We start from the raw sequence: 27749 nt of genomic DNA, 5'->3' as shown, positions 1-27749 counted from the left end.
TACCAAGATGGTTGCAAGATAACCCATTAGACGAGTCCTGGTTAGATATAGAACAGACACTTTGCAATACGATAGAGCTTTCAGACTTACCATTTATTAGCCCAAGCATAAGAAAACATGAAAGCTTCAAAAGTATTAGTATCAGCACCTCTCTGACAGCATGGTGGGAGCATCTTAAAATGACAGAGTCTTCACTAGTACCATGCAGACGCACACCTATCTGGAACAATCCTGACATTTTGCAAAACAACAAAATGATGAACCTTCCGGACTGGAAAAATAAAGGAATCCTATACCTGGAACACATATATGAAGGATTGGACTTCATCCCATTTAATCAAATAGTCTCCCAATTTGGAATGGATAAGAATAGCTTTTTAGAATATCACCAAATTAAATCTGTAGTCAAACAAAAATTTAAGCTCAATAAAATAGAATTACAAACACCACCAAGGGTATTAGACTTTTATAATCTCAAACCTCCCAAACTACTGTCTAAAGTATATAAGACACTGTCCAAAATAGACGATAAAATTGCAATCCCTATTGAAAAATGGGAGGTGGATCTATCAGTTAGCTTTGACCAGGACTTCTGGTCCCAAACTTGTTTAAAAACTTTTAAAATGATCAGACACTCCAATTTACAATTAATTCAGTACAAAATTCTACACAGAGTACACTATACAGGTCATCGGATGTTCAAGATGGGGTTTGTGTCGTCTGACACCTGTACACACTGCACAAACAACATTTCTGACAATTACATTCATGCACTGTGGTCCTGCCCACCTGTCCAGGAATTTTGGGGTAGAGTATGTGAGGATCTGTCAAAATGTCTGAAATGTCATATCCCAACTTCCCCCTCTCTTTGTTTACTGGGACAGCTGCACGATGTCCCGATTGAAACATCTTTGGTTCACGTGGTTCTGACTGCCATATGCATCGCTAAGAAAACTATCCTCTTGAATTGGAAAAATAGAGAAACTCTCTGCATTAACCAGTACAGAAATCTTTTGTTAGATCATATTGCACTTGATATAGCCTCTGCTTCCACTTCAGATGAATCTCTCTGGGCTCCTTTGATCGGTTCCATCACATAGCGAGGGTGGGGGGCCATTGATGTTGTCCTGCGGGATGGTGGGGTGGGGGGGGGGGGGGGGGTTCTGAGTTTGGAGTATCCGGATGTTCCCTGGAGGTGGGTTCACTGGGGGTGTCTGGGACTGGGGGACTGTTGCCCCCCTCTGGAGGTGCTTGGGTTGCCTCGGGGGGTGGACTACTGGCGGTTGTGAGTGGGGCCCCTTGGGGATCTTGGCGACGGCCATGGGTCACTGCCTGGCGGCTGCAATACCCCTGGGCGGGTCTGGGTGGGGGCCTGGGGGCTCGGGGTTTGGGGGTGGCCGGCCCCGTGTGGGGATCTGGGCGGGGCCTTGGGGGTCAGGTCCTGACATGAATGCTGCCGGGAAGAAGGCAGGAACACTCAGCAGTGCCTGGCCCGGGTTCGGGGGCATCAGGTAGACCTTGGCTCCTCTGCCGTTCCATCACAGGGGAGGGGGAGGTCCAGGACGGGGAGGACCAAACCTTACCTGGATGTCCCATGTCTTATATATTCTGGAAGTTGTGCAAATGCAGGGGTGGGCATAGATATTCTGCTGGGATGGGGCTGGGTTGGTGCCCTCGGACTCCGTGAGGCTCTGTAATGCTGCTGCTTTGGGCCCTGGCAGGATGGGCTGGGGTCTCCATGCCCTGGGTGGCAGTTTGACAACAGAGGTGCCTATTGGGGCCAGTAGGGGAGCTGGCTCCCTGGAGGGCTAAGCCCAACCAGCCATTCCTCCCCATCCCCGCATATTTCTCTCCTCCTGCTCCCTCACATCATCACACAAACATACACATAGGACCTTGGGGGGTGGGCAAGTCAGGGAGTGCGGGTATGGACCCCATTTCCGCATTCCTGTGGCAACCTGCCCCCCAATTTTATTTGCACCTTATACACTTCCACTGACGACATTCCACACAAACACACACTTAGGGCCTTGGGAGTGAGCACATTCAACGGCATTTGGCAGGGGGATATTTCAGCCTCCTCCCGAGTGCCGGTGCCCACTTCCAATTTTAAACCGCACTTAGACACTGATGGCTGAGGGTGTAAGTGGGGTGGTGCGGTGGCATCAGCTGGCATATGCCGGATGATGCCTGCACTGCCCACTCACCACAGCCATGGAATACACCTCATGATCACACAACACTATATTGGAGCAGGTGGAGGGAGACTAGGGGTCTTAGCCACCTCTGTTGTTGCTAGGCTTCCTGGGGCTGGAGGCTAGGAGGGAGATCTGGCCGTCTAGTTGGGGTCTGGGGTGGTGGGTTGCTGTGCTCAGCGTTGGGCGGGGGAGCCTGCTCATCAGCACCCCAGCAGAAAGGGTCAAACTCTGGTTACCGGTGATGGGTGTACCCCATGTGCAGCAGTACCGGGACCAGAGTTAATAGGGTGTGTATGGGGAGCATGAGTGAGTGTCCGGCGTGCATTTTTGTAAGTCTTGGGTTGTATGTGCATGTGTGAGCATGAGGGAGGGAGTGTGTGACTGTGTTTGTGTATGACGGTATATGTCAGGTGGGGCCTTTGGGTCCTCCCCTCTCCTGGAACTTCTCTTGATGATATAGATCTTTGTGCCCCCTCCCCCTGCCACACCTGGTGTAGGGGCTTGTGCCATGGTCTGCCTGAGTGTTCGTGGCAACCGGGTCTGGGGGTTTAAGATTTTGGCATCTGCCTGATAGATCCCGGTGGCTGCCTGGTGGGGTCTGGGTCCCTGGGCTCTGCTGGGTCCCCGGTGGGGGTGGTCACCCCTGGGTCCCGGGTCGCTGGGTCCCGGGCTCAGCCGGCTAGGGGGCGGGAGGCTGCGGGCGGGCCTGTGGGCTTGCCGCTGATATCTCCAGAGACTCTGCCGGCTGCTGGTTGTGGCCCCCCGGGGCGATCCTCTGTGACTCTCGAGGGGGGCGGGGGCCTTTCTGGTTGCAGTCTCCTTGGGGTTCCTGCATTCTGGGGCAACGCCTGGATCTCTGGGACTTGGAGCTCCCCCCGTCTCCTGCGCATCTTTGGGGGGCGGATCTGTGGTCCCTCACACTCTCTATTGGACGCTCCTATAGAGAAACCTTAAATAAACAAGCGCGTGTACACACACAGGTGCTCACGTGGTGCTCTCAAAAGTATGGGCTTGGGCACGTTCAACACATGTCTTAAGACTATGGGGGGCACTTAATGCATTGTGATTTATTATCGTGATTCTTCAGTTAAGCAATGTTGATTATATATATATATATATATATATATATATATATATATTGTTTTTTTGTTTTGTTTTTTTTTTCATCAAGTTGACGCAGTAATAGGTAGATCTTGTTGTATTGTTGTTGTGTCCCTTTTTTGTGTCCTTTTGTTTTTTTTTTTGTCTTTTTCTGCAGGTTTAGAAGCAGACTCTTGTTCATTGTTTATTTTTGTGGAAACCCCCCCCCCTGTCTCTCCACCTTTTCTCTTCCTTTCTCTTTCACCTCTGTCTCCGTGTCTGGTCGGAATTACAAAGCATTCAACAACAATAACAATAAAGTTTTAAGTATCAGGCGTGACATTCAAAGCAAACGCTTTGATGCTCCACCTGAGAATAAATCTGTAAGGCTTGTCACCAGCATTCAGACATCAATTCTGCTTGCTTCACAGCCAGACAGGACACGGTAAAAAAAAAAAGAATGCAACCTTGGTGTGACACCTCAGACTTTGATGGTTCTCCTGGTAATTCCATAAGAGAATGCAATGCTGTTTGTTTTTTTCAGGCACTGTAATTTCCGAATCTGCTTAGGGGCTTGTGCCTGCCGATGACGCCATCATACTACGTCCAAAATATATTGCATCTCTTTTTCAAATCTGTCCTTTTATGTATGTTTTGAAAAGAGTTTAGCAGTTTTGTTTTTAAATTCATGTCTCTTACTGCCTAAATGTTTTTGAACGAGGTAACGTTGCTTCCAAACGTTGTATGTTCAGCCAGTGATCTGGTGTGACATCGACAGGCGCAGGACTCCAAGCTGGCCAGAAGGAAACATGGAGTCCCCCAAAGAGGCTAGACCCGCACCTAATGTACTTTAGACCTGATTTTTATGGTTATAGACCCTTTTACTACCTACGTCATCAAAAGTTGCGCGCACAGCCTGGCAACGAGAGTGAAGGCTTCCTCATTCACACTCGATACTAAAACAGCATTTTAAACCCTTTGTTTTGAAGTTCTGAGCACATAAAAATGTCTGGTTGTTGCGTGGATGCCAGAATCGCTTCTCTTCAAGCAGTGGACTGAAACTTTACAGAATTCCGAAGGGAGCACATCCATTTCAACAAAAGATGTAACTGCAGCCTTTTCTGTTTTTCCCATCCTAACACAAAGCTCAACTTTGAATAAAATTGCTGCTGCGTGGCTGCAGCATGACCCAAGTCTGGAACATCAAAATGACAGAATTAAACAAATTTATACGCTTTATTTCATGCTTCAAATTAACACTTCATTCTAATTCATCTGTATTTTCCCACTGCATATTAGTATAAACTGTATTTCTCTAAAATTAACACGATTGTACTCTGAGCACGCTAAAAAAAGAAATCTATGCTATACTCACCCTGCCATGCAGGTACAATTGGCTGTGAAGACGTAGTTCTCTGGTTTGTTTACTATGACCCAAGCCTCGTACATAGCAGTCTTGTGTCCTTGTCTTTGGCTAGGAAGGACTTCTGCCTTCAAGACGCAAAACTCAGAGTCTATGTCGTGATATTTTACTTTCTGTACATGGCCACAGACAACATAGTTGTATGCTGCTAACGATTTGTATGCCCATAGCTTCTCACGTGTGTACTTACTGGGCCTCTCCACTAAAAACGTATATATATATCGGGCCACTGGATATCTGGCCACGCACCTACATCTTCCACCCATTCCGTAATGCCACAGGGATCCAGGAGTCTGTTGCCATTCGTTAAAGTGAGTTTAATAATATAACATTCAAGATTTGCCGGTGATAACCCCGCAGCGTAGCTTGATAAAGCCTGACACAACGCCATTCTCTGTTGACAAGCTGCGCGCGCATTCTTGCTGACGTCATATTGTTTACAAACAGTAAAAGGGTCTATATGGTAAGAAGTCGCCAATATTTTCCAACAACTGGACATCATTTTATTCATTTTCAACATTCTGATGGATATTTCCAGAGACTAAAAGTAAAAACTACTGATCGTCTGTGTTGCCAACTTAGCGACTTTGTCACCATTTCTAATGACTTTTCAGACCCCCTTAACGACTTTTTTTCAAAAAAGCGCCTGGCGACAAATCTGGCGACATTTCTGACCCCCCTCAGCTACTTTGACTACAACTTTGTTGCCGACTTTACCTGCAGATTAGAGATGCATCTGAAGCGACAGGACCGTCCTTCCTTCCAGAGGATCAGAAAGAAAATGATCTGCGCATGTGCAAGCAGCATGATCACGCTGCCCCCATTGACCAATCAAACCTTTTGTGGGTTTTTACAAGTCCATTATTTGAGATAGCTACCGGAGCTACATAAAGGGCGACCACTCCTTCCTGCCGCATTTCGGCAGCTGAGCTCGGCTGGCACTGGCAGGCAGCGTTGCACTCGCACATGGCTTCTCACACCACCTGTGGTGCATTCAACAAACATTGGAACTCTATGAGTTCAATAACGTAGCACATTTAAAACTTTTATAAAAAACAGAATAATACTGTAAGACAAACACCTCAGGTCATTGGCAGTTTGCATGTAACGTTTCTGAATACTAAATACGGCCTGCTTCTTTTTACACAAAAGTACTAAAAGCAACAAAACCAAACAAAAATAAAAAATATATATATATTATCAATTAGGTCAATATATAGCACTGAATCACAACAAAAGACATCTCAAGGCATAATTCAATCATACATACATTCCTATCAATTTAATATTTTTGTGTTTACACGTTCCATTCTCTTCAGACAAAATATAAATATTCCTTCCATTTTTTGTGCCATCTTTCCTTGATGTTTTAAAGGCAGCTGTTGTGTGTTCTATGGGGTTTTTATTTTAATAAAATATTAAAAAATAAATTAAACATTTTTTAAATAAAATCATGCAGGTTTTATTTGATTTACGCTACAAGACCGGTGACGTCATGATGCAAACGTGGTGACGCCATCACGCAAACCAGATGACGTCATCACATCGTATGCAAATTAGCCTGTGACGTCATCTGCCAACATCTAGTGACTTTTAGGGGAACTTCAGCTACTGTCAGTCAAAAAAGATGGCGACACTGCTGATCGTCTCTTTAAAGACTTAATTAAAGACCATAATCAAAAGGTTGCAGGTTCAAGCCCCGCTCAGTTTGTCGCTGTTGTTGTGTCCTTGGACAAGACACTTAACCCCCTTGCCTGCTGGTGGCGGTCGGAGGGGCCGTTGACACCAGAGCTCGGCAGCCTCACCTCTGTCAGTGCCCCCAGGGCAGCTATGGCTATATCGTAGCTTATCCCCACCAGGGTGTGAATGGGTGAATGACTGATTGTGTTGTAAAGTGCCTTGGGGGTTCCAGATCACTTAGGCCCTGTCCACACGTAGCCAGGGATCTGCCAAAATGTAGATATTTTTCTACGTTTTGGCCTGCCATCCACACGAAAACGGAGTTTTTTCACATGAAAACTGATCTTTTTTAAAACTCCGGCCAAAGTGAAGATCTGCGTTTTCTCCGTTTTGGGTGTCTGCGTGTGGACGGACAAAACCGGAGTTTTAAGGTCCGCAACGTCACTTTCCGCGACAAAAAAATGCTGACATCACGTGTGCGACCTGTGTTTACACTAGCCGGCATCATGGAAGCCCTCAGAGCTGCGCTCGATGTCACTACCACTACCCGATCCATCAATTGTCCAAGCGCTTTCTGCTTGTTTGTTTTTGCAAGCGGCATTACTGCTCCTTGCGGAAGACCACAGACGAAGGACGAGGGTAAGAACGGGGGAATTACTGCCGCCTACAGGCCTGGCATGTCCTTAACAACGTATTTATCCGGGTACGTGTGGACAGAGTTTTTTTTTTAAACGCGGTGGTGTGGATGCAAGTTTTTGGAGGGGCGGATATTCGTTTTAAAAAAACCCCGGCTACGTGTGGACTAAGCCTTAGAAGGTGCTATATCAAATACAGGCCATTTACCATTTTTACCATTTACTTACATGTCTCCAACTCCAGATTGCTGCTTTAAAGAGTTGTTTGGCATCACCATTTTCATAAGACACACTGTGCCTTCAAATCAGCGTAATGCTGCTGCCACAGTGTGTCTTATGAAAGCACCGTGGCAGCATGGCGCCAAGCTTGGTAGTAATGTTACTGCAACGCCAGACTTGTAAATGAAGATTACGCCTTGGCTCAACAGAGGGTTGTGAGGGTTTATGGATTTGTAAGGGTGGTGTCATCATCACATTTTTAATCTCCTCTGAGCAACTATACTGAAGTAAAGTAAACACGAGCATAAGTTTCTCTTTGTTAAGCAGAATCAGCTGAGATGGCAAACTGGAGCGATGCAGAGTTCTGGGAGCTTCTCGCCATTAGAGCTGGAGCTCAGATCAGCAGCCAGTACACTCAAACCGTAGAGAACAGACACCTTTAGGAACGGCTTGTGGAAAAAAACCTAAGGAGCGTGGCTTCAATCGCAATAACAAATAAGTTATATCCAAGATAAAAGGTAGTCTGCGACAGCACAGAGAAAGCCCCATGCCCCCTTTAAAGCTCCATCGTGTAATCTTTTCGTGAAATGCACATTACCGCCACATTCTGACCGCTTATGAACGACCTAAGACTCCCTGATGCCGACAGCTTTGCGGCAAATTGGCAGCATTTTTTTATGAAAGAGGCCAGGCCTCCATTGAGGAAATAGCAATTCAATTCAATTCAATTCAAAAAGACTTTATTGATTTGGAAATTGATTAAAAGGCTCATGCATAAGAACATTGTTCCCATTGTAGCTTCTATTGTGTTTTAGGATCCATTTTTCAAAATTTTATTTTATTTTGTTGTTCCTGGAATGTCACATTCTCATTTTTGGTCCATCTCGGCCTAGCTCTTAGGCCTCTGCAAGCACTTTGGGAATAATGACCAATGTTTGGAGACCGCTGGGATTAAATATCTCGTGTTTGTTATTAATCTCCAGCAGTTTCAGCCCAGATCATGCTAGGAACATTTTTATAGGTGTTACCATACCTGACTCAAGATATGATCACGGAAAAATGGCTCATGAACAAGGACAGACTCGTCTATGACTGGTAGACATCACTGATTCATACAGGAAGTGTGTGAAACCATTAATCAGTCATGTGACCTCAGAAAACATCCAGTATGTTCACTTAAACATGGTTAATGTGCTGAAGTCATGGAGAACTTTTGTGATTCAGTCCCAACAGATGAGAATAAATGTAAATCCCTCTCAGTTTGTTGTTTTTGCTTCTTTCTGCAGGTTATTCCCACTGGAAAGGCCAGGTGCTGACAGCAGACGAGCTGCACGTCCTTTATGAGGGGATCAAACTCAACAATGTGCATCACTACGACTATGTACTAACAGGTGGGTGTGCTTCATCACCTGCCACTAGCTTGAGTCCATCATCACCCTAACCCTGTGTGTGTGTTTTCAGGGTATACCAGAGACACGTCCTTCTTAGAGATGGTGGTGGACATTGTTCAGGAGCTAAAGAGAGCCAATCCTAACCTGGTCTATGGTGAGCCAGTATCACATTTATTTTTTGAGTAGATTTCATCTCCAGCAGGAGTTTATTAATATGTGTGAAATAAAGTTTTAAAGGCGATGTTTACGCAAACCTCTGGTATGTAGGAGAGGCTCTGCAGGAAGTTTTGTTGATTGAGTAAAAGTCACTTTTATGACCATAACCACCTTTAAAAAGTGTGTAAGGTGAGTTATGTGTGATGTCACAAGGATCTTTCCCGCACAATAACGTTGCAGCTTTTCCTGCTGATGGCTTGTTTCCAGATGCCAGGGTTAGACATATAAGCAACCAGAAAACAACATGCTCAGCCTGTTTATGTAGGCACAGAGAGTCCTGAGCCGCTGCTGGAGCTGCCATACATCACAGTCCTTTAACCTTCTGTTATAAAGAGGAAAAAGAACTTCATCGGGTCGTTTATGCAGGCTGATGTTCACGTTTCATGAGGACAACAAAAGGAACTACCTCTTTCCCGTGGTCAATCTTCACTCATCCTTTAATAATAACACAGAATCAGCGTGCTCCTTGGTTTTAAAACAAGTATGAGTTTTTGTGATCTGTGATCTGCCGATGCTGCTTCATCTGGTGACGGGTTCCTGACTTTGCTGTGTTTCTTTCTCAGTGTGTGACCCCGTCCTCGGTGATCACGGATCTATGGTGAGATCATAAATAGATGATCACGTATTTTAACTTGTTTGTACTGTTTTTGCTCGTATTTGTCATTTATGCTGACAGACCAGGCTTTTGTGTTTTTATCATTTTATAGAATATTGGAACAGGCCTCTCTTCAAAATGACCGTGAAGTTCTTAGTGAGATTCTTCCTGTATAAGCAAAGATTAGATTAATAAATAAAAACGATATTCATTCCTTCAAACTGCAAAAAATGGTTTTGCATTTTTAAATTGTTTAACAAAAACGTTTAAAGTTTTTTTTTTAACAATCAATATGAATGTTTGTTTATGTTTTAATTACCTCACCAGGTCTCCCTTGAAAAAGAGGTTTTTAATCTCAATGGGATTTTCTTCCTGGCTAAATAAAGGTTAAATAAAGATGTGTGATTTGAACTTGTTTATCTCTCTTCACAGTACGTCCCTCAGAATCTTTATCCAGTCTACAAGAACAAGGTGGTTCCTGTTGCTGACATCATCACTCCTAACCAGTTTGAGGCAGAGTGAGTGTTGTTTATTTATTTATTTATTCTAAGAGATAAACCTCAAATCTTCATCTTGTCTAATTGACCCTGTTTTGCTAATTATTTCATGCTTGGTTAAATATCTTTACTATTCTAATATAATATATCTAATTTAATATTCTGTCAGCACACCGCAGGGCAGCTGTGGCTACATCGTAGCTCATACCCCCCAGTGTGTGAATGTGTGTGTGAATGGGTGAATGATTGATTGTGTTGTGAAGCACCTTGGGGGGGGTTCCAGGACTGTAGAAGGCGCTATATCAAATACAGGCCATTTACTGTAATATTAAGTAAAATTTAAGTCGGACCAAATACAAAATGTTCTACATAGATGTTTTTGTTACATTTTAACTAATTCTCTGTGAGTTATACAAGGTAACAGTAGTATAAGTTATTGTGTTTCCAGAACTCTTCAAATAATAAATATGTTTTTGGAGTTGGAAGCTAAACGTTATTTATCTGCAGAGTTTTAGATGAATAAAACTAGAAGTAGACTGATATATTGGGCTTATATACCTGTAATAGAGCTGATTTAGAGTCAGGCACATCCATGGGCAGCCTGGTGCTCCTGCTGCTGAATCACGTTCCTGACTGGTGTCGGTGCCGGATCTGTTTTCTTTATAGCTGTAATTTGTAAATAAATAACTATTGTCTGTGTTTTGTAAAGAATGTGAAACTACATAAAACCAGCATTACACTGTGTTCAAACAGCACAACAGTTCTTATATGTGATTTTTTTATTGTACTTACATAATTAGCAGCCCTGGCTGTTTGTATAAATGTTGAATCGCTCTGTATATTCCATTACTTCTTGTGTTTTATACTTGCTGTTTGTTCAGTAAAGTTAAATAAATTTCACCCCTTTTGTTCAAAGCTGCAAAGCTGATCAGGGTCTCTATGTAGTCATGATATTTTAGCTTTTATTTCTCATTTTTATTTTAACAGCATGCGCGTGTATTTCCCCCAAAATGTTTTTCTCATGTGACTGAATGAATTTGAGTATACGCTCACCTAAAGGATTATTAGGAACACATGTTCAGCTTCTCCTTAATGCAATTATCTAACCAACCAATCACATGGCAGTTGCTTCAATGCATTTAGGGGCGTGGTCCCGGTCAAGACAATCTCTTGAACTCCAAACTGAATGTCAGAATGGGAAAGAAAGTTGATTTAAGCAATTTTAAGCGTGGCATAGTTGTTTGTGCCAGACGGGCCAGTCTGAGTACAGTCTGCTCAGTTACTGGGATTTTCACCCACAACCATTTGTAGGGTTTACAAAGAATGGTATGAAAAGGAAAAAATATCCAGTATGCGGTAGTCCTATGGGCGAAAATGCCTTGTTGATGCTAGAGGTCAGAGGAGAATGGGCCGACTGATTCAAGCTGATAGAAGAGCAACTTTGTCTGAAATAACCACCCGCTCCAACCGAGGAATGCAGCAAAGCATTTGTGAAGCCACAACACGCACAACCTTGAGGCGGATGGGCTACAACAGCAGAAGACGCCACCTGGTACCACTCATCTCCACTACAAATAGGAAAAAGAGGCTACAATTTGCACAAGCTCACCAAAATTGGACGTTGAAGACTGGAAAAATGTTGCCTGGTCTGATGAGTCTCGATTTCTGTTGAGACATTCAAACGGTAGAGTCAGAATTTGGCGTAAACAGAATGAGAACATGGATCCATCATGCCTTGTTACCACTGTGCAGGCTGCTGGTGGTGGTGGTGTAATGGTGTGGGGGGTGTTTACTTGGCACACTTTAGGCCCCTTAGTCCCAACTGGGCATGGTTTAAATGCCACCGGCTACCTGAGCATTGTTTCTGACCATGTCCATCCCTTCATGACCACCATGTACCCATCCTCTGGTGGATACTACCAGCAGGATAATGCACCATGTCATGAAGCTCCAATCATTTCAAATTGGTTTCTTGAACATGACGATGAGTTCACTGTACTATACTGGCCCCCACAGTCACCAGATCTCAACCTGATAGAGCATCTTTGGGATGTGGTGGAACAGGAGCTTCGTGCCCTGGATGTGCATCCCACAAATCTCCAGCTGCAAGATGCTTTTCTGTCAATATGGGCCAACATTTCTAAAGAATGCTTTCAGCACCTTGTTGAATCAATGCCACGTAGAATTAAGGCAGTTCTGAAGGTGAAAGGGGGTCACACACTGTATTAGTATGGTGTTCCTAATAATCCTTTAGGTGAGTGTGTATGTATATATGTATCTAAGTACGTCTTTCTAATGCTGCATATATTACTCAAAGGCAGTGAACTCTAAAGTTGAAACATTCAACATTATATGGTAGTCAAAGAATACATTACAATTTAAATACATCAGCTATGGTAATGATGGATTTCTTAGTAAAAATAATTTCCTACGAAGAAGCAAAACTACAATCGCAAATTTGTCCAGACTAATCAAATTCTTCATTGTGAACGTGCTAACGTAACTTTTACAAATGTAGGAACGTAACTTCCACTAGTCGTGTGCCCAACCAATCATCTAGTGCAACGTCATCAGCAGGCGCAGGCCGCTGAGTTCATCTGGCACCCCGAGCAGATCCGATACCGACACCAGCTCAGTTAATGCTCTAAAACTAGTTAACTGACATTTCTTTGTATTTATCTGTTTTATATTTAATTCAGTTCATGGATTTATTTGATTAACTTTGGTTAAATGTCAGATTTTAATACTCAGTAGATCACAGAAATAAGATTCAACAATTGGTTGAATTCAGAGTTCAACAAATTATCAGGTTAATAGACAAAATAAGACCTAGATCTGAATGAATGAAGTATTCTTATTAAATACATTGTGCTTTACATAGCTGAATGTGCGGACAACAAAATCACACAAACTTAACAGCCCATGGAGGTCTGGATTTGGAGTAATTAAAGTGGAAAAACACAACAGGTGGATCCAACTCTGATGTAATGACTTTAAAACAAGTCAGTATGAGGCTCAAAAGTGTGTGTGTGTGTGTGTGTGTGTGTGTGTGACCTCCCTACAACGCCTCAGCGTGGATCTCCTCCCAGATCTGGACTAAAATCATCCACCATCTCCTGGACAGATGTGGTGCAATGTGGCATTAGTGGATGAAGCGAGACATGATGTCCTAGATGTGCTCAGTTGGATTGAGGTGTGGGGGACGGGCGGGCCAGTCTCTGGTCTCACAAAGGGTCTGAAGATCTCACCTCGTTACCTAATGGCAGTCAGGCCAAAACATCATACAGAAAGCAAAGGAACTGAGAAGTGGTCTGTGGTCACCACCTGCAGAATCATTCCTTTTGTGGGGTTGCCTTGCTAATTGTCTAATTTCCATCTGTTTATTCCATTTGCACAATAGCAGGTGAAACTGATGTTCAGTCAGCGTTGCTTCCTAAGTAGACAGTTTGATTTCACAGAAGTGTGATGGACTCCGAGTTGCATTGTGTTGTTTAAGTGTTCCCTTTATTTTTTTGAGCAGTGTAGTTTTGTAAATCTAACTATCCTGTTACAACTTTGGCAGCTTATCTACAACTAATTAAATCTAATGATAATTAGTTTATGAAATAATAGCAGAAAGATTAGATGAAATAAATCTGATGGCAGCAACATAATAATGGAGTCAATCTGCTGACTAATGGATTAACTGTTGTTTTTGTTTTCTTAGATTATTAACAGGAAAAAACATCAGCACAGAGAAAGATGCTGTTGAGGTAAATGTTAACCCCTGCCGGACTGGTTGTCTTGCTCTCACAAGGACCTGCTGCCTCAGACTCTGTGTTGTGATTTATCTAAAGGTGATGGACCTGCTCCACGCCATGGGCCCAGACACGGTGGTCATTACCTCCTCCGATCTTCCTCCCAGACTGGGAGACCGCTTCCTTGTTTCACTGGGTAGCCAACGTCATGGTAGGCTCAGCAAACTGGATGTGAGACATTCTCACACTCATTTACTCCTTAAATGGGACCAAACCAGTGGAACAGGTTCTCTCCTCCTTCTCCTCCTCAGTTCGTCCAGATGGCAGCAGGACGACACAGAGAGTTAGAATAGAAGTTCCCAAAGTGGACGCTGTTTTTGTAGGAACCGGAGACCTGTTTGCTGCCATGCTGCTGGCGTGGACGCATCACTACCCTAATGACCTAAAGGTAAACACACACACACGTGACACAGGGCAGAAGAGTAAAGCCTGGTTTATCCTTCTCCGTGAGCTCCATAATGGAGAGACACACATGTTATGTCGGAAAGGCTTTCACATTTGAACTTTTGTTCAGGCAGCGAAGTGTTGCAGAACAATTCCCCATCAGGACAGCAGAGGGCGTAGCGCTGTTCTGTGGTATCCTACCACCAAGACACTCATGCATCCGGTCCACGATAGTGTATTTACTAATGTGTTTTTATATTTCAAAGATTTTATTACATGGACAAATTTGTGCTTCATTCTTCTACACCTCTTCGTGCGGTCGCCACACGACGTTTCCCGTCGTGTTCGTCCACATTTGCTTCGTATTTTGTACTCCTTCAGTCACGGGTGAATAAACGTTCATATTTGCGAACTTTTTTGCGATGCGTTCTTCAATCTGTTCTGGGTCTGCCGCTAAATATCTGTTTACTTTTTAACGAGGCAACAGCAGTGCTGGTAAGAAGTTTACAGGAAGCGGCGTCCTGACCATTAACAAGCTTGCGGTCTCTGTCACTTTCGATGGATATTTGGGCATGTCTCCATCACCCTCTGGGAGCCTGTCGGAGAGCCCTTGCACTGACACATAATGGCGTTTTGTGTCTCTGTATCGATGCAGACGGAGGAGTATAAACCAAGCTTAACTGTGACTCTGGTGTGGTGTTTCCTGCAGATGGCCTGTGAGAAGACATTTTCAGTGATGCACCACGTTATCCAAAGGACCATATCTTATGCTCATGGTGAGATACTACGGATTAAAACTCAGCATGTGTACATCCCATATTCAGTCTAAAATCACTTTTTCTTATTTTTGTTTGTTTGAACCTTTGGCGCATTGTGGATTGGGTAGCAGACCAAAGTGGGAGCATTGGTGGTCCGATCCCCAGACAGGGAAACTGACTATTGAGACATGGAACGCCACCTCTCTGGCAGGGAAGGACCTAGAGCTTGTGGAAGAGGCTGAGCGGAATCAGCTAGATATAGTCGGACTCACCTCGACACATAGCAATGCCTCTGGAAGTCCTTGAGAGGAGTTGGACTCTTTTCTTTGTTGGAGTTGCTCCGGGTGAGAGATGGAGAGTGGGCGTTGGCTTTCTGTTAGCCCCAAAACTTTCAGGGGTTTACCCAACAGGTGTGTTGGGGTTTACCCCAAAGCACACGAGGGTAGCTTCTCTGCACCTTTGGGTCAGAGAACGGGCCCTGTCGTTTGTGCTCATGCACCATTTTTGGAGTCCCTAGGACAAGTGCTAGATGGTGCTCTGACTGGGGACTCTATTGTCCTGATGGGGGACTTCAATGCTCACGTGGGCAGTGACAGCATGACCTGGAGGGGTGTGATTGGGAGGGACGGCCCACCCAACTCAACTGAACTCACGTGGGGTTTTGTTATTGGACTTCTGTGCTAGTCGCAGTTTGGCCATAACAAACGCCATGTTCAAACATAAGGATGCCCATCGATATACATGGTACCAGGGCGCTTGTGTCATATGACTTGCAGCCGTATGTTTTGGACAGTCGGGTGAAGAGAGGAGCAGAGCTGTCAACTGATCACCACCTAATGGTGAGCTGGATCAGATGGCAGGGAAGATGTCACGCAGATACAGGAAGAGGCATCGGAGTTTGAGGAACTGATCGACATGTGTTTTGTGGTTTTGGAGAAGGCTTGTGACCGTGTTCCCAGAGGCACCCTATGGGGGTGCTCCAGGAGTATGGGGTGGATGGCTTTTTGCTTAGAGCCATTCAGTCCCATTACCAGAGGAGCGTGAGCTTGGTCCGCATAGCCGGCAGTAAGTCGGACCTGTTCCCAGTGAGGGTTGGAGTCCGCCAGGGCTGCCCTTTGTCATTCATTACCTTTATGGACAGAATTCCTAGGCGCAGCCATTGTGTGGAGGGTGTCGAGTTTGGTGGCAGGAGAACCTTGTCTCTGCTGTTTGCAGATGATGTGGTCCTCCTACCTCCATCAAGCTCTGACTTCCAGCTCTATCTAGGTGGGTTTGTGGCAGAGTGTGAAACGACTGGGATGATGGTCAGTACCTCCAAAAAGAGTGGCATTCCAACTCCGGGTCAGGGGTGAGGTGCTGCTTCAAGTGGAGAAGTTTAAGTGTCTTGGGGTCTTATTCATGAATGAGGAAAGAAGGGAGCGAGAGATTGACATGCGGATTTGGGCATCCTCTGTAGTTGTGGACGCTGAACCAGAAGGCAAGGCTCTCGAGTTATTGGGCGATCTTCGACCCAACCCTCACCTATGGTCATGAGCTTTGGGTAATCCCTAAAAGAACAAGATCGTGGATACAAGTGGTTGAAATGAGTTTCCTCCGGAGGGTGGCTTGTTCAGCTGTGGAGATAGGGTGAGGAGCTCAGACATTTGGGAGGGTCTTGTAGAGTAGAGCCACTGCTTCTCTGCATCATGAGGAGCCAGCTGAGGTAGTTTGGGCATGTTGTCAGGATGCTGCCTAGACGCCTTCCTGGTGTGGTGTTTCGGGCATTTCCTGCCAGCAGGAGGCCCCGAGGTCTTTCCAGGACACATTGGAGCAAGTACATCTCCAATCTGGCCCGGGAACACCTTGGGGTCCTGTCGGAGGAGCTGGTAGAGGTGGCTGAAGAGAGGGCTGTCTGGGATGCCGTACGTGAGACCCGGATTAGAGAAGGAAAGTGAACGAATGAAGGAATGAACCTTTTAAGTTTATTTTGGGTGATTTTTAAAATTCCATCCTACAAGTAAAAAAGAAATAGATACAATACAGAAGTTGGTTTAACCCTCCCACTGTCCTAATGGGTGTGACCCCGCGAGGAAAGTTGACCATTGAGCAGGGTTGATGGTTTATCCCTTGGGTCCGTGTGGCAGGGGTGAGGAGTGAGCACCACCTCACCCCTGCCACACGGACCTCAAGGAATAAACCATCAGCCCTGCTCAATGGTCAACTTTCCTCGCGGGGTCACACCCATTAGGACAGTGGGAGGGTTAATGGGACCAAAAAAGTGTAGGTAGGAACTTTTAATGACTTTATCAAAATTTAAGTTGGGAAATCTTTCATTTCTATGTCAGCCCACGCTGACATCCTGTCAAAAAGGAAAAAAGAAATAAATAGTTAATTATTTTTTTTTACAAAATCTTTAGACAAACTCAAAGAAAAATGTAAACAATTACCAACACTAAAGTGCTGATATTGTGATTGTATTCAATATAAATTATTAAATATATATTAGATGAAAATTTTGAATTCAGTTTTCAAAACTCAAGTTTTTTTAGATTTCAGTTATTGTGATAATGCCATTGTTGTTCCCAAGTTAATTTGTGCTTTTATGCGTGTCCTGCAGAGCTGGCCGGCCCCGGTCGGAGGCCTAGTCCGCCCCAGCTGGAGCTGAGGATGGTGCAGAGTAAAGCTGACATAGAAGACCCCGCTATAGTAACGGAGGCCACGGTCATATCCTAACATTAACATCCATCAGACTCATACTAACCTGGTTCTCCTCACCCATAAACCTCTCAAACACTGTAACCTGGTAAAAATATTTCATTGCTGTAAACATGTCTGTAAGCCCATCATCCAGACTCTTTCTGCATCACAGTGTTGTAATCCCCTTATCCTGTAACTGGCCCCTAAAGTCCCCCGTGTCCCGAGGCCAGACCCTCACCCTGTTTTAGAGCCAGAGCCACGGATACCATCAGAGTTTGATCCAGTTGGTTTTTGAAAGCACTTTAAAAAAGTAACTTAATGGCTTTGATGCTGAAGTTATATCCAAAAGCACAAAGAACTTCAAACCGCACAATAAAGCGGTGGAGTTCCCATCCGTCAGCCACCAATTATCAGCCCATTTCTGTGAAAAGTCAGTGATCGGCGTATTCTGATCAATGCCTTTAAAGCAACACTTAAAGCTGCTATCCAGAGTTTTCCCCTTTCAGGAATTGTGTATGGTTTTTCTGAAATCCATAAAAGTGATCATCAGATACATCAGATGTGTATCAGAATCAATACCACTTATAAAAGTGACCTGGATCTGACTTTTTTTTAATTATGGATCTGTGCTGTTCAGGCTGTCTTAAAAAATCAGATATTGGTTGCATGTAGGAAAAATATCAGATTTGATGCGCTTTTGCCTGCTGTGTGAACTTAGCAAGTCTCCTCCCTTTCCTGTCAGCTCATGGGTCTCCGGAGGAACGAAAAAATGAATGCAAGTCAACGGGGCTAAAAGAGCTATTTTTAAATCCGCTTTGCCTTACGCCCTGGATCGCACGTATGTTGCACTGCAATTTAAAATGAAAACTAATGATGGGTGTTTCCACCACGCCAGTCATGTAGTTTAAGATTTATCAGCTTGTAAAAGTTTGTAATTAGCATGACTACAAATCAGACATCGGCATGTCGCATCACCACATAATCTCCTCTCCTCTAGCATAGCTGCGACTTACCACATGGCCAGATTTATGGTGGTTCTTCCCTCCTGAAGGAAGGATTTGAAGTTTGCTGAATTTACAACCATTTTTCCTCTGTTTTTCTCCTTGTCTGGTTCGATGACGTTGATTTGTTGATGCGCATTTGTAGTCCTGGACTTATTTTCACACAAAACCTAAAATAACATGTACCCCTGTTCATAAATAAGCATTTTCATGGAATCAGGAATTCACCGACATCATATGTGAAATCCATGGCTTATAACAAACGGGATTAGAAAACAGCGTTTTTAGCCCCATTGACTTGCATTCATTTTTTTCGTTCCTCCGGGGACCCGTGGTCTGGAAGTAGATGGGCGTGGCTTAGGCTTCCTATATGATCTGAGCGCCGGTCAGCACTAACCAATCACGTTAGACTACCGTTTATAGTCAGTAATCACAGAGCATGCTCAATCGTTTAAGAACGTACCTCGGTTAGTGCAGAGTTGTGACCTTGCTCATGGACAAGTAAGTCTTTAAAATATAAATATATGAAAACACAAGATAACATCAGCATCATAATTGTAAAACAATGTGTTTTAGCTTTGTTTTGTTGCCTACAGGTGGCGTAGCTTTTGGCTGTAAATGTGGATGTGAAAGAAGGTCATGGTGTGATACGCTTGTAAGCCACTAGATGGTGTCATCAGATAAAAGAAAAAATATAGACAGCTACTTTAATGTGTTTCCTACTTCTCCTCCTACTGGTTGAAAGTAGAATTACAACAGTTGTAAACAACCCTGCCACAGCCTCAAACGCGTGTAGGCCGCGCCAATGATCACGCTGGTCTTAGCTCTTTGCTTTACCTTAAAAAACATTACTCTTTAACTTCCAGGTTCCTCTTTGATGTCAACAAAAAATCTATATTCTTCCTCTTCCTCTTCTTTGTGGTAGACAAACTGAAAAAGCAAACTGATAGACTTTATATGAGCTTTCGGCACAGTAAACTCCACCACAACCATTGCTCTTACCTGAACCGCTAATCTGTTACGTGGTCAGCAGAGGGCTACAGTGTGAAGTTGCTCAAGAACCACTGAAACCAGTTTGAAAGCAGTAGCTTAAGCTGTTAAATGAGCCAGAACGTGCTATTTTAAACATCTGAGAGCAAAGGTAGTCACAATGAATGATAAAATATCCCCGTTGGCACTGTTTAGATGTCATTTTATCTTAAATGCGAGTTATTTTCATCAGCCTGAATTCATACCCGGAACTGAAACGGTTTGTTTCAGCAAAGATCTGCTCACGCCTGCTCCAACAAACGTGCTTACATCAGCATCTTAGGCAAGGCTACTGTTGTATCGGACTTGGTAGTCCATAGGTTAAAGCATCTGCCTTTCGTCTCGTTTTGCCATGAGCCGACAGCCGTTTGACTCCTGGTGTCGGCAGTGATCTATTTAACCAGCAGAAGCAGATTTCATCTATTTATATTTTACTTTTATAATTTTCTGCAAAATATTTTCTGTCTCTTAAGATCTTTGAGTTTAGTCGTTTCTAAGCAGCGTTTTAGCTGATACTCTGCTCACCTCACGTAGACTCACGCTGGCTAAATAAATAGAGAACAAAATATTTTAGTCCTTATATTTTAAAGAGGTAGTCAATAAAGGATTGAAAACACAATACTGGTGTACAAGTGTAGCTAAAAAATAAGAAAAAAGCTACTGCTGAGACGGGGAGGTGAACCTGTGCAAAACTATATGCCAGCCCAGCACTCCTACCTCAGGACTTCCGATTCTGTTACATAACAACAGTCGCCTAACACACATGTCCTGTGCTGGCCATATGTACATCTTTCTAGACAGGAAGTGGTTTCTACAGCGGTGTTTTGTCTCTGATGCAGAAGTAATTTGTCAGAATGTCCACAGATTATTCAGGTTTCAGAACTGAGACCAGACCAGCCTTAAGGGGAGTAGAAAAGCCTGGTGACCTTCTTCCATTTGCAGTAAAATCTTTACATCGACCCAATTGCAGCTGAGACAGGAAAATGCATGAATGCAGCCAGTCGTCAATATAACGTGGTTAAAAGCTCCAAAAAGTGGATTTTCCATGATCTGGAAGCTTTAAAAGCTCTTTAGTGTTGCTTTAAGAGCTGATCCGCTGTAGCTCAGACTTTACAGCCTGCAGAGCCTTTGCAGACCCAAACCTGAACAAAGCAGAATTTACTGAGCTGGATCAGCAGCCTTTCTCAGTGGTAGGAGACACCAGACTCTGCTCACTCACACCTGGAGCCTCACTGCAGGTAATAAATAGATAAACCAACAAATCAAGTAATAATAATGCATCTCCGAACACACAAGGTTACCTGACACACACCACAAATCTCAGATTTAATGTAGCATTGAAGCAAAACTCTGGATTTAAATGAAACCAGTCTGCTGCTCCTCTGGTGATCTTAGGCCTTCTCACCCGTGGGACATCAGGAACAAACTCTGTGTATCTGTGGCTCCACCCTCCCTCTAGACCCCCTCCCCCAAGTCTTACAGCAGTGATGTAATGGTGACCAAGTCCTGAAATCCCTTAAAAACATAAAGGAGAAAAAAAAAACGCACAATGTATAGTTGATGTATAGATGTTGTACTATACTTGTCTGTACGATATCTTCTATGGGAGCTGTCTGCTGGACCATCGTGTTACTGCATCTGTACTATAGACCACACTCTACAGTATCATCACACATCTGGGCTGGTTGTGGCACAGCTGGAAACATAGTGGCTTAAGTCATTGTCACTTGTCCGTAGCTGTCTTAATAGTCGTAGTGTTTAAACTGAAAAAACAAAACAACGTGAGCAAACTGAGCTGTCCCGCGCCGTCCGGCCGCCACGGTGCCAGAACCAACCCACACTACGCCGGTGGGTTACCGGCCCAGCTCAGACCCAGAACCTGACACCTGTCAGGTGTCAGGTTCTGGGTTTAGACTTGTGTCTCTGTACTTCTGTTGTTTCTCTATGAACTGTACTGTGAAACTGCCTTAGGAAGCTAAGATCATAACACACTGCTCATTCAGAGAGGTGGAGGGGGGAGGAAACACCTGAAGCCCAGAAATATGAGGCAGAAAACACATTTTCTTTTCTTTCTTGTGTTTTGGTCATTACTCAACTGGACCAGCAGAGGGCAGAGTTTGATAAACACATTTATTTTACTTAATTCCCAAGTTGGAGTAAATTCCTCATAGGTTTAGTCTTTCATTGACATTTATTAAGACTAAATAAAAAAACTGGAAATGTTTATTAGATTAAAGCTACTCGTATAAACTATTAATAATCACTAAATAAAAAAAGTGACTAATTTCTAGCTAGACAGGAAGTGTCTTCTAATCTTTATAAAAAGTTATAGTAATAATATATAATGTTATTAACACTTTTAGCAAACAAAAAAAACTTTTTATAAGGTTTATTTAGTTAATTTTCCATGAAATTCCTTAAGTCTTACAAAAGAAAACACAAAAACAACAATCATAATAATTCCATTATCTGGTTCTTTTCTGAACAGATTAACAGAAAGTTGTTATTTGTCTTCTTGCTACGATTATTTTAAAAATAGGATTTCCCAAATTTGATTTTCTCTTTTCTCTTTCTGGGCTTCAACATATTTTTTGTATTCAAAGAATACTTTTAATTAATATTACTTTGTCCATAGTGTTGTTTTATTTTGATTAGTTAGTTTAAATCATGAGAAAAGTTTTATAAAACGTTACCTGAACATGTGTACTTTATTTTAAATCAAAACAAACCTTGGTAAAGTGTTTTGGCTTGACAAATGTCTCTGTTTAGTTGTATTGGGGTAATTCAACTTTTTTTTTATCTTTAGCCTGAATGGAGAGACACTAAAATATCGAATCTGAGTAAAATCCGCGGTGGAACGACTCGTTTTGAAAGGATTGTGTTGATTTTTGTAAAGTAGTGTTGTGCTGCTGCAGCTCTGGTCCACATATCAGTAACACACTGCCACCTGTCAGCACTGCGCCATCATCCTGTGTGTGTGTGTGTGTGTGTGTGTGTGTGTGTGTGTGTGTGTGTGTGTGTGTGTGTGTGTGTGTGTGTGTGTGTGTGTGTGTGTGTGTGTGAGATTTATAAATCATGATGTGACAGGGTTTTCTGTGTAAATGTGAAATCCTGGATGAGGAAGTGTTGTTCAGGAGGAGAGGGAGGTATGTTAAGGTGTCCTCCTAAATGTTTCTGTCCTGGACTCTTGTGTTTGTTGTCCTCCTCTCTTTTCTAGCGTTCATTCGCCTCTTCTGAAGGTCTCCTCTCTCTGCAGAGGCCATGGTCAGGCCTGGTTTTGGTTGGCTCCCACCTACTCCTCTCATTGTTGTGGTTTCTTCAGCAAAGCTTCTTCTTTCTCATGCTTCCATTCACATGCTTGTAACTAAAAACCTGATTTCAGCTGCTCTTAGAGACGTTGTTCTAAAGACATTGTGGATAAATTGGGATGTTTTTCACTCTTGACAATGATTTACCAGAACAACCTGTTACATCTGTCTATTCCTGTTTTATGCTGGTGTTTGTAATTCTCCTTTCAAACCATAACTGAGTGATTAGACAAACCAAAAGGTGCACACATTCTAAAACAACATAATCCAATGTTGTTTTGTCTTTGTAGTTTTACATGATTGTATTTGCTTCAATCAGCCTGTTTACACCTGGTGTTTACATGCTCTGTCTGGGTGATCTCCAGCCTGAAGTCTAGACCAACCGTTGTTGAAGATTTAGCTCTGCAGGTCGGGCTAGCCACGCTCCGTTGTAGCCTCAGCAGACCTACCATTGGCCTGAACTGTTTTAACTCTTCCACTGTCCTATCAGGTGACCCCGCCAGGACAGGGGGCGGTTAAACAGGGTTTAAAGTTTATGCCTTGGCAGGGGTGAAGTGATGCGCCCCTTAAAAAATATTAAAATAAAAAATAAAAACACAAAAGAGGTCCATCTGACTTCAATGCGGGAGGGTTAAGTCAAGCCAATCACAGCGCTCTACATTTGGAGAAAGATGTTAGCTTAGCATCAAAGCTGCAATGAAGAAAAACTACTAAAATGGCATCAGCTCAGAAACAGCGCTAGTTTTAAACTGCTTTGGCATCAACTTTGGATGATTTAGACTAGCTTTTCTTTCTTTCACCATAGTTTAACCCCTCCCTACACACACACACACCCCTGGCCCAAAAAGACTTGGACTTTTCTTTGAGACGAGAGCAGATAGAGGTACTTAATTCCTTTATTTTGAAAAAGGTTGTATTGGTTTTTTCTGCTCTTCCATCTAAGGTGAATGGCAGAGTTGACTGATTTCCATGAATATGTCTCGTTGTTCGTTGCTCTGATTGGTCCTATTGCTGTCTAACTATGTTCAGAGTTTGAAAGACAAGTGTTGATTCCGCCCCACAGCCGAGCTCTGTCTGTGGGTCATGGTGAGATTATTTATTAGAAACTCATCATGATACAGTTTAGGATGCATAAGCATAGAAGCATCCTTACTTCATTTTGTTTGCGACACTGGCGTTGTCCTTCTGGTATGTGGTTATGAGTCACTGACAGCAGTTTTAACATTTCCACTGGCCTTTGTGCTTTTTTAAACTCTGTATTCATTTCAATCATAAAAAACCACATTTTCTTTAGATTATTACAAAGTGGTGGTTGGAATTAATTTTGGCGTCTTTCAGAGACATTTCAGTTGCTTGTTAATACCAAGTGTAAATGGGATTCTTGTGGCTCAGGCTCAATTACGTTATTTCATTTTGCCGTGCATTCATGCTTTATCAGTGTCATATCTGTACCTGTTCAGGTTATTTTTAAGAATCTGTGGCTATAGATGATGTGTCTGGAGCTGTGGTCCTCTCCTCTCCTCCTGATCCACAGTCGCAGCTCCATCATCGTATTGTTGCGTTCTCAGTGGGCCAAACCACACACAAAACAGATGTAATAATCATTGTTTGGTAACTGTTTTTAGTGCTATGTTTTTGAAGCGTTCTGAGTATTTTCTAAAATGTTACAAGAAAAGATTGTAGTGTACAAATTCACATTTATAAAATAAATAAATATATATATAGATATATGAGAAATGTATGTTCTAATGCAATAAAGAGAGAATAAGAATTCTGAAAAATAGACTGAATTAAGATGTCTTTTCTGCCAAAGATGCATTTGAGGCCCAAAAGTCTTGTAACTGAATGCATTATTTGTTTTTATAGATTTCAGGAAACAAAAAGAGAGATCAAACAAGTTGGTAGAAAGAAAGTTCTGAAACAGGAGTTAAACAAGGCGCCTGGTGAGTCATAGAAACTTTAGAAGTTCATTTCCCTAAAGGTGTATGGTAACATTCAAGCTGAAAACCCAGTTGTCCTTCACAGATGTATTTGTTTATTTATTCAATAGTAGATGGTGAGTTCACAACAGAAAACAGGCCGTGTCAGGCTGTCGCTCCACCACACAACAGCCAACAGCAAAGCGAGGAGCCTCCAGGTCCTGAACCGGCTGCCAGCTGTCAATTGTCCCATCGTAGAGCTCCACTGAGCTTGTGCCGTTTTTATGGACGCCTCCTACCACAAACAGCTGATCCTCCAGCACTGCAATCCCAAAGTTGCAGCGAGGATGGATCATTGAACTTGCTGTTTCCCAACTTTTGAGCAGAGGATCATAGACCTCAACAGTGGACACATAGGTGATGCTATTGTAGCCACCAATCTGGGAGAAGAAAGCCATTAAACCTAAAGCAGAAACTATGCTGTGGTTTCTGTATGTTTTGTTTTTAACACTTTGTTTCCAGTTCTTACTACATAGAGATGGTCCTTGTTGCTAATGACTCCCACTGCAGCCCGTGGGGAAGTCATGGGTGTAATCAGCATCCACTGGTTGTTGTTAGGGTTGTAGCACTCAACAGAAGACAAGAATCCATCACTCAGACGTCCCCCACAAACATACACCTGGGAACCAATGTGAAACATTTGTAGATGTGACACAGACTCTGAATCTGTTCTTTACTTGTAATCAACCATATTGGGTTTTCTACCAAACATCATCCTTGATTTTGTCCAAAACACACAAGACCAACAAACTCAAGCATTCCAGCTGCTGTTAAAGGTTTTTCCACCAACACTGACTCTCCACCTACCTCCCCATGTAGAGTTGCAGACCCGGCATCGGCCCTGGACTCGTACATCGGTTCTATCATAGACCACTGGTTGGTCTCAGGCTCAAAACGTTCTGCAGAGCTGAGCGTCCCCTGGTAATTCATTCCCCCCATACTATAAATGAATCAATTCAGCACTACTACGCTGAAGGAGCACCGACCTTTGTGCATCGACCCAACCTCCTGCCAAGTTTTGGTTGCAAGGCAGAACCTCTGCACACTGGATAAGTAGGAGTTATTTTCACAGCCACCAATATAGTAAATGCTTCCATTGAGGTAAACACAACTGGAGGACTCTGGTAAGGCCTTGTCACTCCTGAACACTGTCCTCCAGTAGTCACTCCGTACATCGTACAGCTCAGTCTTGTCAGTAGTATGGTTGTTGTCAATCCCTCCAAAGGCTGGCAGCACGTGAGAGGGCAGACGGGTTCGGAGTTGTGAGCGGTTTGTGTTGGACTCACGACGAACCTTTATGGTGTGGATCACCATGTTCAAACACTGCCGGTTGTTCTTCACCTGTTCCACTTTAGTCTCAGTGTCTAACAAGTAGTCAAGAGGCATCAGGAGCAGGCGGACCTTAACAAAAACAAGGAGATGGACGTTTTACCGCAACTGATCTCATCAGAAAATGTTCAACAGCAGGAGATAATGAAGCATTTTGCTCAGATCTGAAGCCTTTAGTTGCCCTGCTTCACTTGCCTTACTCATCAGTATGGTCATGTGATCCCTGTGTTTCTCTGGAGCAAAGTTGACCCAGCGCAGGACTGCCTGAAATACAGCACTCTCCTGCTTCACATGCAGCTCGTCCCTCCCAATGATGTCTGCCAGCTGCTCCCCAGAGAGCAGCAGGAACTCTGCAGAGTATCCAGCTATGTCCTCAAAGTGATACAACATGTAGAGGAAGGCCTTGTCCCTCAGCTCGGTGTAGTTGTATTGCTCTGCCAACTTCCAGATGCTGATGCAGTTCCTGGAGCAAAGCTTCTGCAACAGGAGGCTGTAGCAGGACTGAACGATGTCCTGGATACCAAAGAGCTCTGCACCTTCGAACAACTCCATCACGTTGTCTTCTGTCACCGTCACAGAGCCGGTGTAGGCGTAATCTAAAATGAGCTGCATCCCATTTGGTGACACACCTGGGAAGCTGTAGACCTGCTGCTGTGATGCTGGTTTAATGCAGAAGAGGACTCTGTTGGAAAACGTTTCTACAGTAAGCATAAAGTCAATATATTATATTATATTAAACATTTATGAAGTTCTCAGGACTCCACGCAGAAAAGAGAGTTGCAACATAAAAACTGTCAACATAACGTGTGAAACAGTAGTTCCCAAGTGGGGAACGAATAGAAACGGGTTAAACAGAGCTATGATTAATATTTTTATTATAACTTGGGAAAACAACACCTAAGTTGTCCTCACGAAGTCAAACATGCAGCAAAATGACCAAATGTTAAAAGTTTGCCCCTAGACCCTTTGTTTCCAGAAGATCAGAAATGCATTAAAGAGGTTGTTTACAGCTGTGGCCGTGTAGAGGCTGGATCCATGTTTACCTGAAGTATGAGCTGCATCCACAGAGGATGAGCCGGTGAACTTTGAAGTCCAGCCCCCCCCCCGCTCTGATCACAGTGTCACAGAGCGTGTCCTCCAGACGGAGCTCGTTATAGATGCTGCTGCACAAAGTGCTCATCCTCAGCAGGTTCCTGAAAATGATCTCAGAATAAACACAAACATATTCTGCCTGTTTAAAAAAAAAACCTTTGTTCCTTTCATATGTCAGAACAATGCTAAGAGTGTATTTTTAAATGGGTTCTTTCACCATGGAGACATTATTAAAAATGATTAGCTTTTTTTCTCTTATGAATAAACTTATTTTTCCACTAATCATAAAGATGAGGTGAGAATGTTATAAACCTGATATTGTTTCTGTTATTATTCAAAAATATTTAGGATTTTTTTTATGCAATATGATTATAAAAGTACAGAGATGAAGGAAACACAAATAACACACACTCACCGAAAGCATTATTAGGAACACCATACTAATACAGTGTTTGACCCCCT

General features: G+C 43.3%; 1 protein-coding gene and 1 pseudogene across 1 annotated transcript in view; one reads left to right on the top strand and one right to left on the bottom strand.

The window, feature by feature from the left end:
* pdxkb (pyridoxal (pyridoxine, vitamin B6) kinase b) overlaps positions 1–17797 on the top strand; it is a 31893-nt gene extending 14096 nt beyond the window's left edge. Inside the window, exons 3-11 of the mRNA XM_015945061.3 lie at positions 8522–8626; positions 8697–8780; positions 9406–9440; positions 9870–9955; positions 13641–13686; positions 13771–13882; positions 13983–14119; positions 14825–14891; positions 17470–17797. Coding sequence (XP_015800547.1) covers positions 8522–8626; positions 8697–8780; positions 9406–9440; positions 9870–9955; positions 13641–13686; positions 13771–13882; positions 13983–14119; positions 14825–14891; positions 17470–17585 — 788 coding nt within the window. The 3' untranslated portion in view covers positions 17586–17797. The remainder of the gene's footprint in view (positions 1–8521; positions 8627–8696; positions 8781–9405; positions 9441–9869; positions 9956–13640; positions 13687–13770; positions 13883–13982; positions 14120–14824; positions 14892–17469) is intronic.
* Positions 17798–24720: 6923 nt separating this feature from the next.
* LOC107376123 (kelch-like protein 10) lies at positions 24721–27473 on the bottom strand (annotated as a pseudogene).
* Positions 27474–27749: the final 276 nt, after the last annotated feature.

Source organism: Nothobranchius furzeri, chromosome 12 (assembly GCF_043380555.1).
Source record: "Nothobranchius furzeri strain GRZ-AD chromosome 12, NfurGRZ-RIMD1, whole genome shotgun sequence".
NCBI classification, from domain to species: domain Eukaryota; kingdom Metazoa; phylum Chordata; class Actinopteri; order Cyprinodontiformes; family Nothobranchiidae; genus Nothobranchius; species Nothobranchius furzeri.
This window is presented reverse-complemented; position numbering and strand designations above follow the sequence as displayed.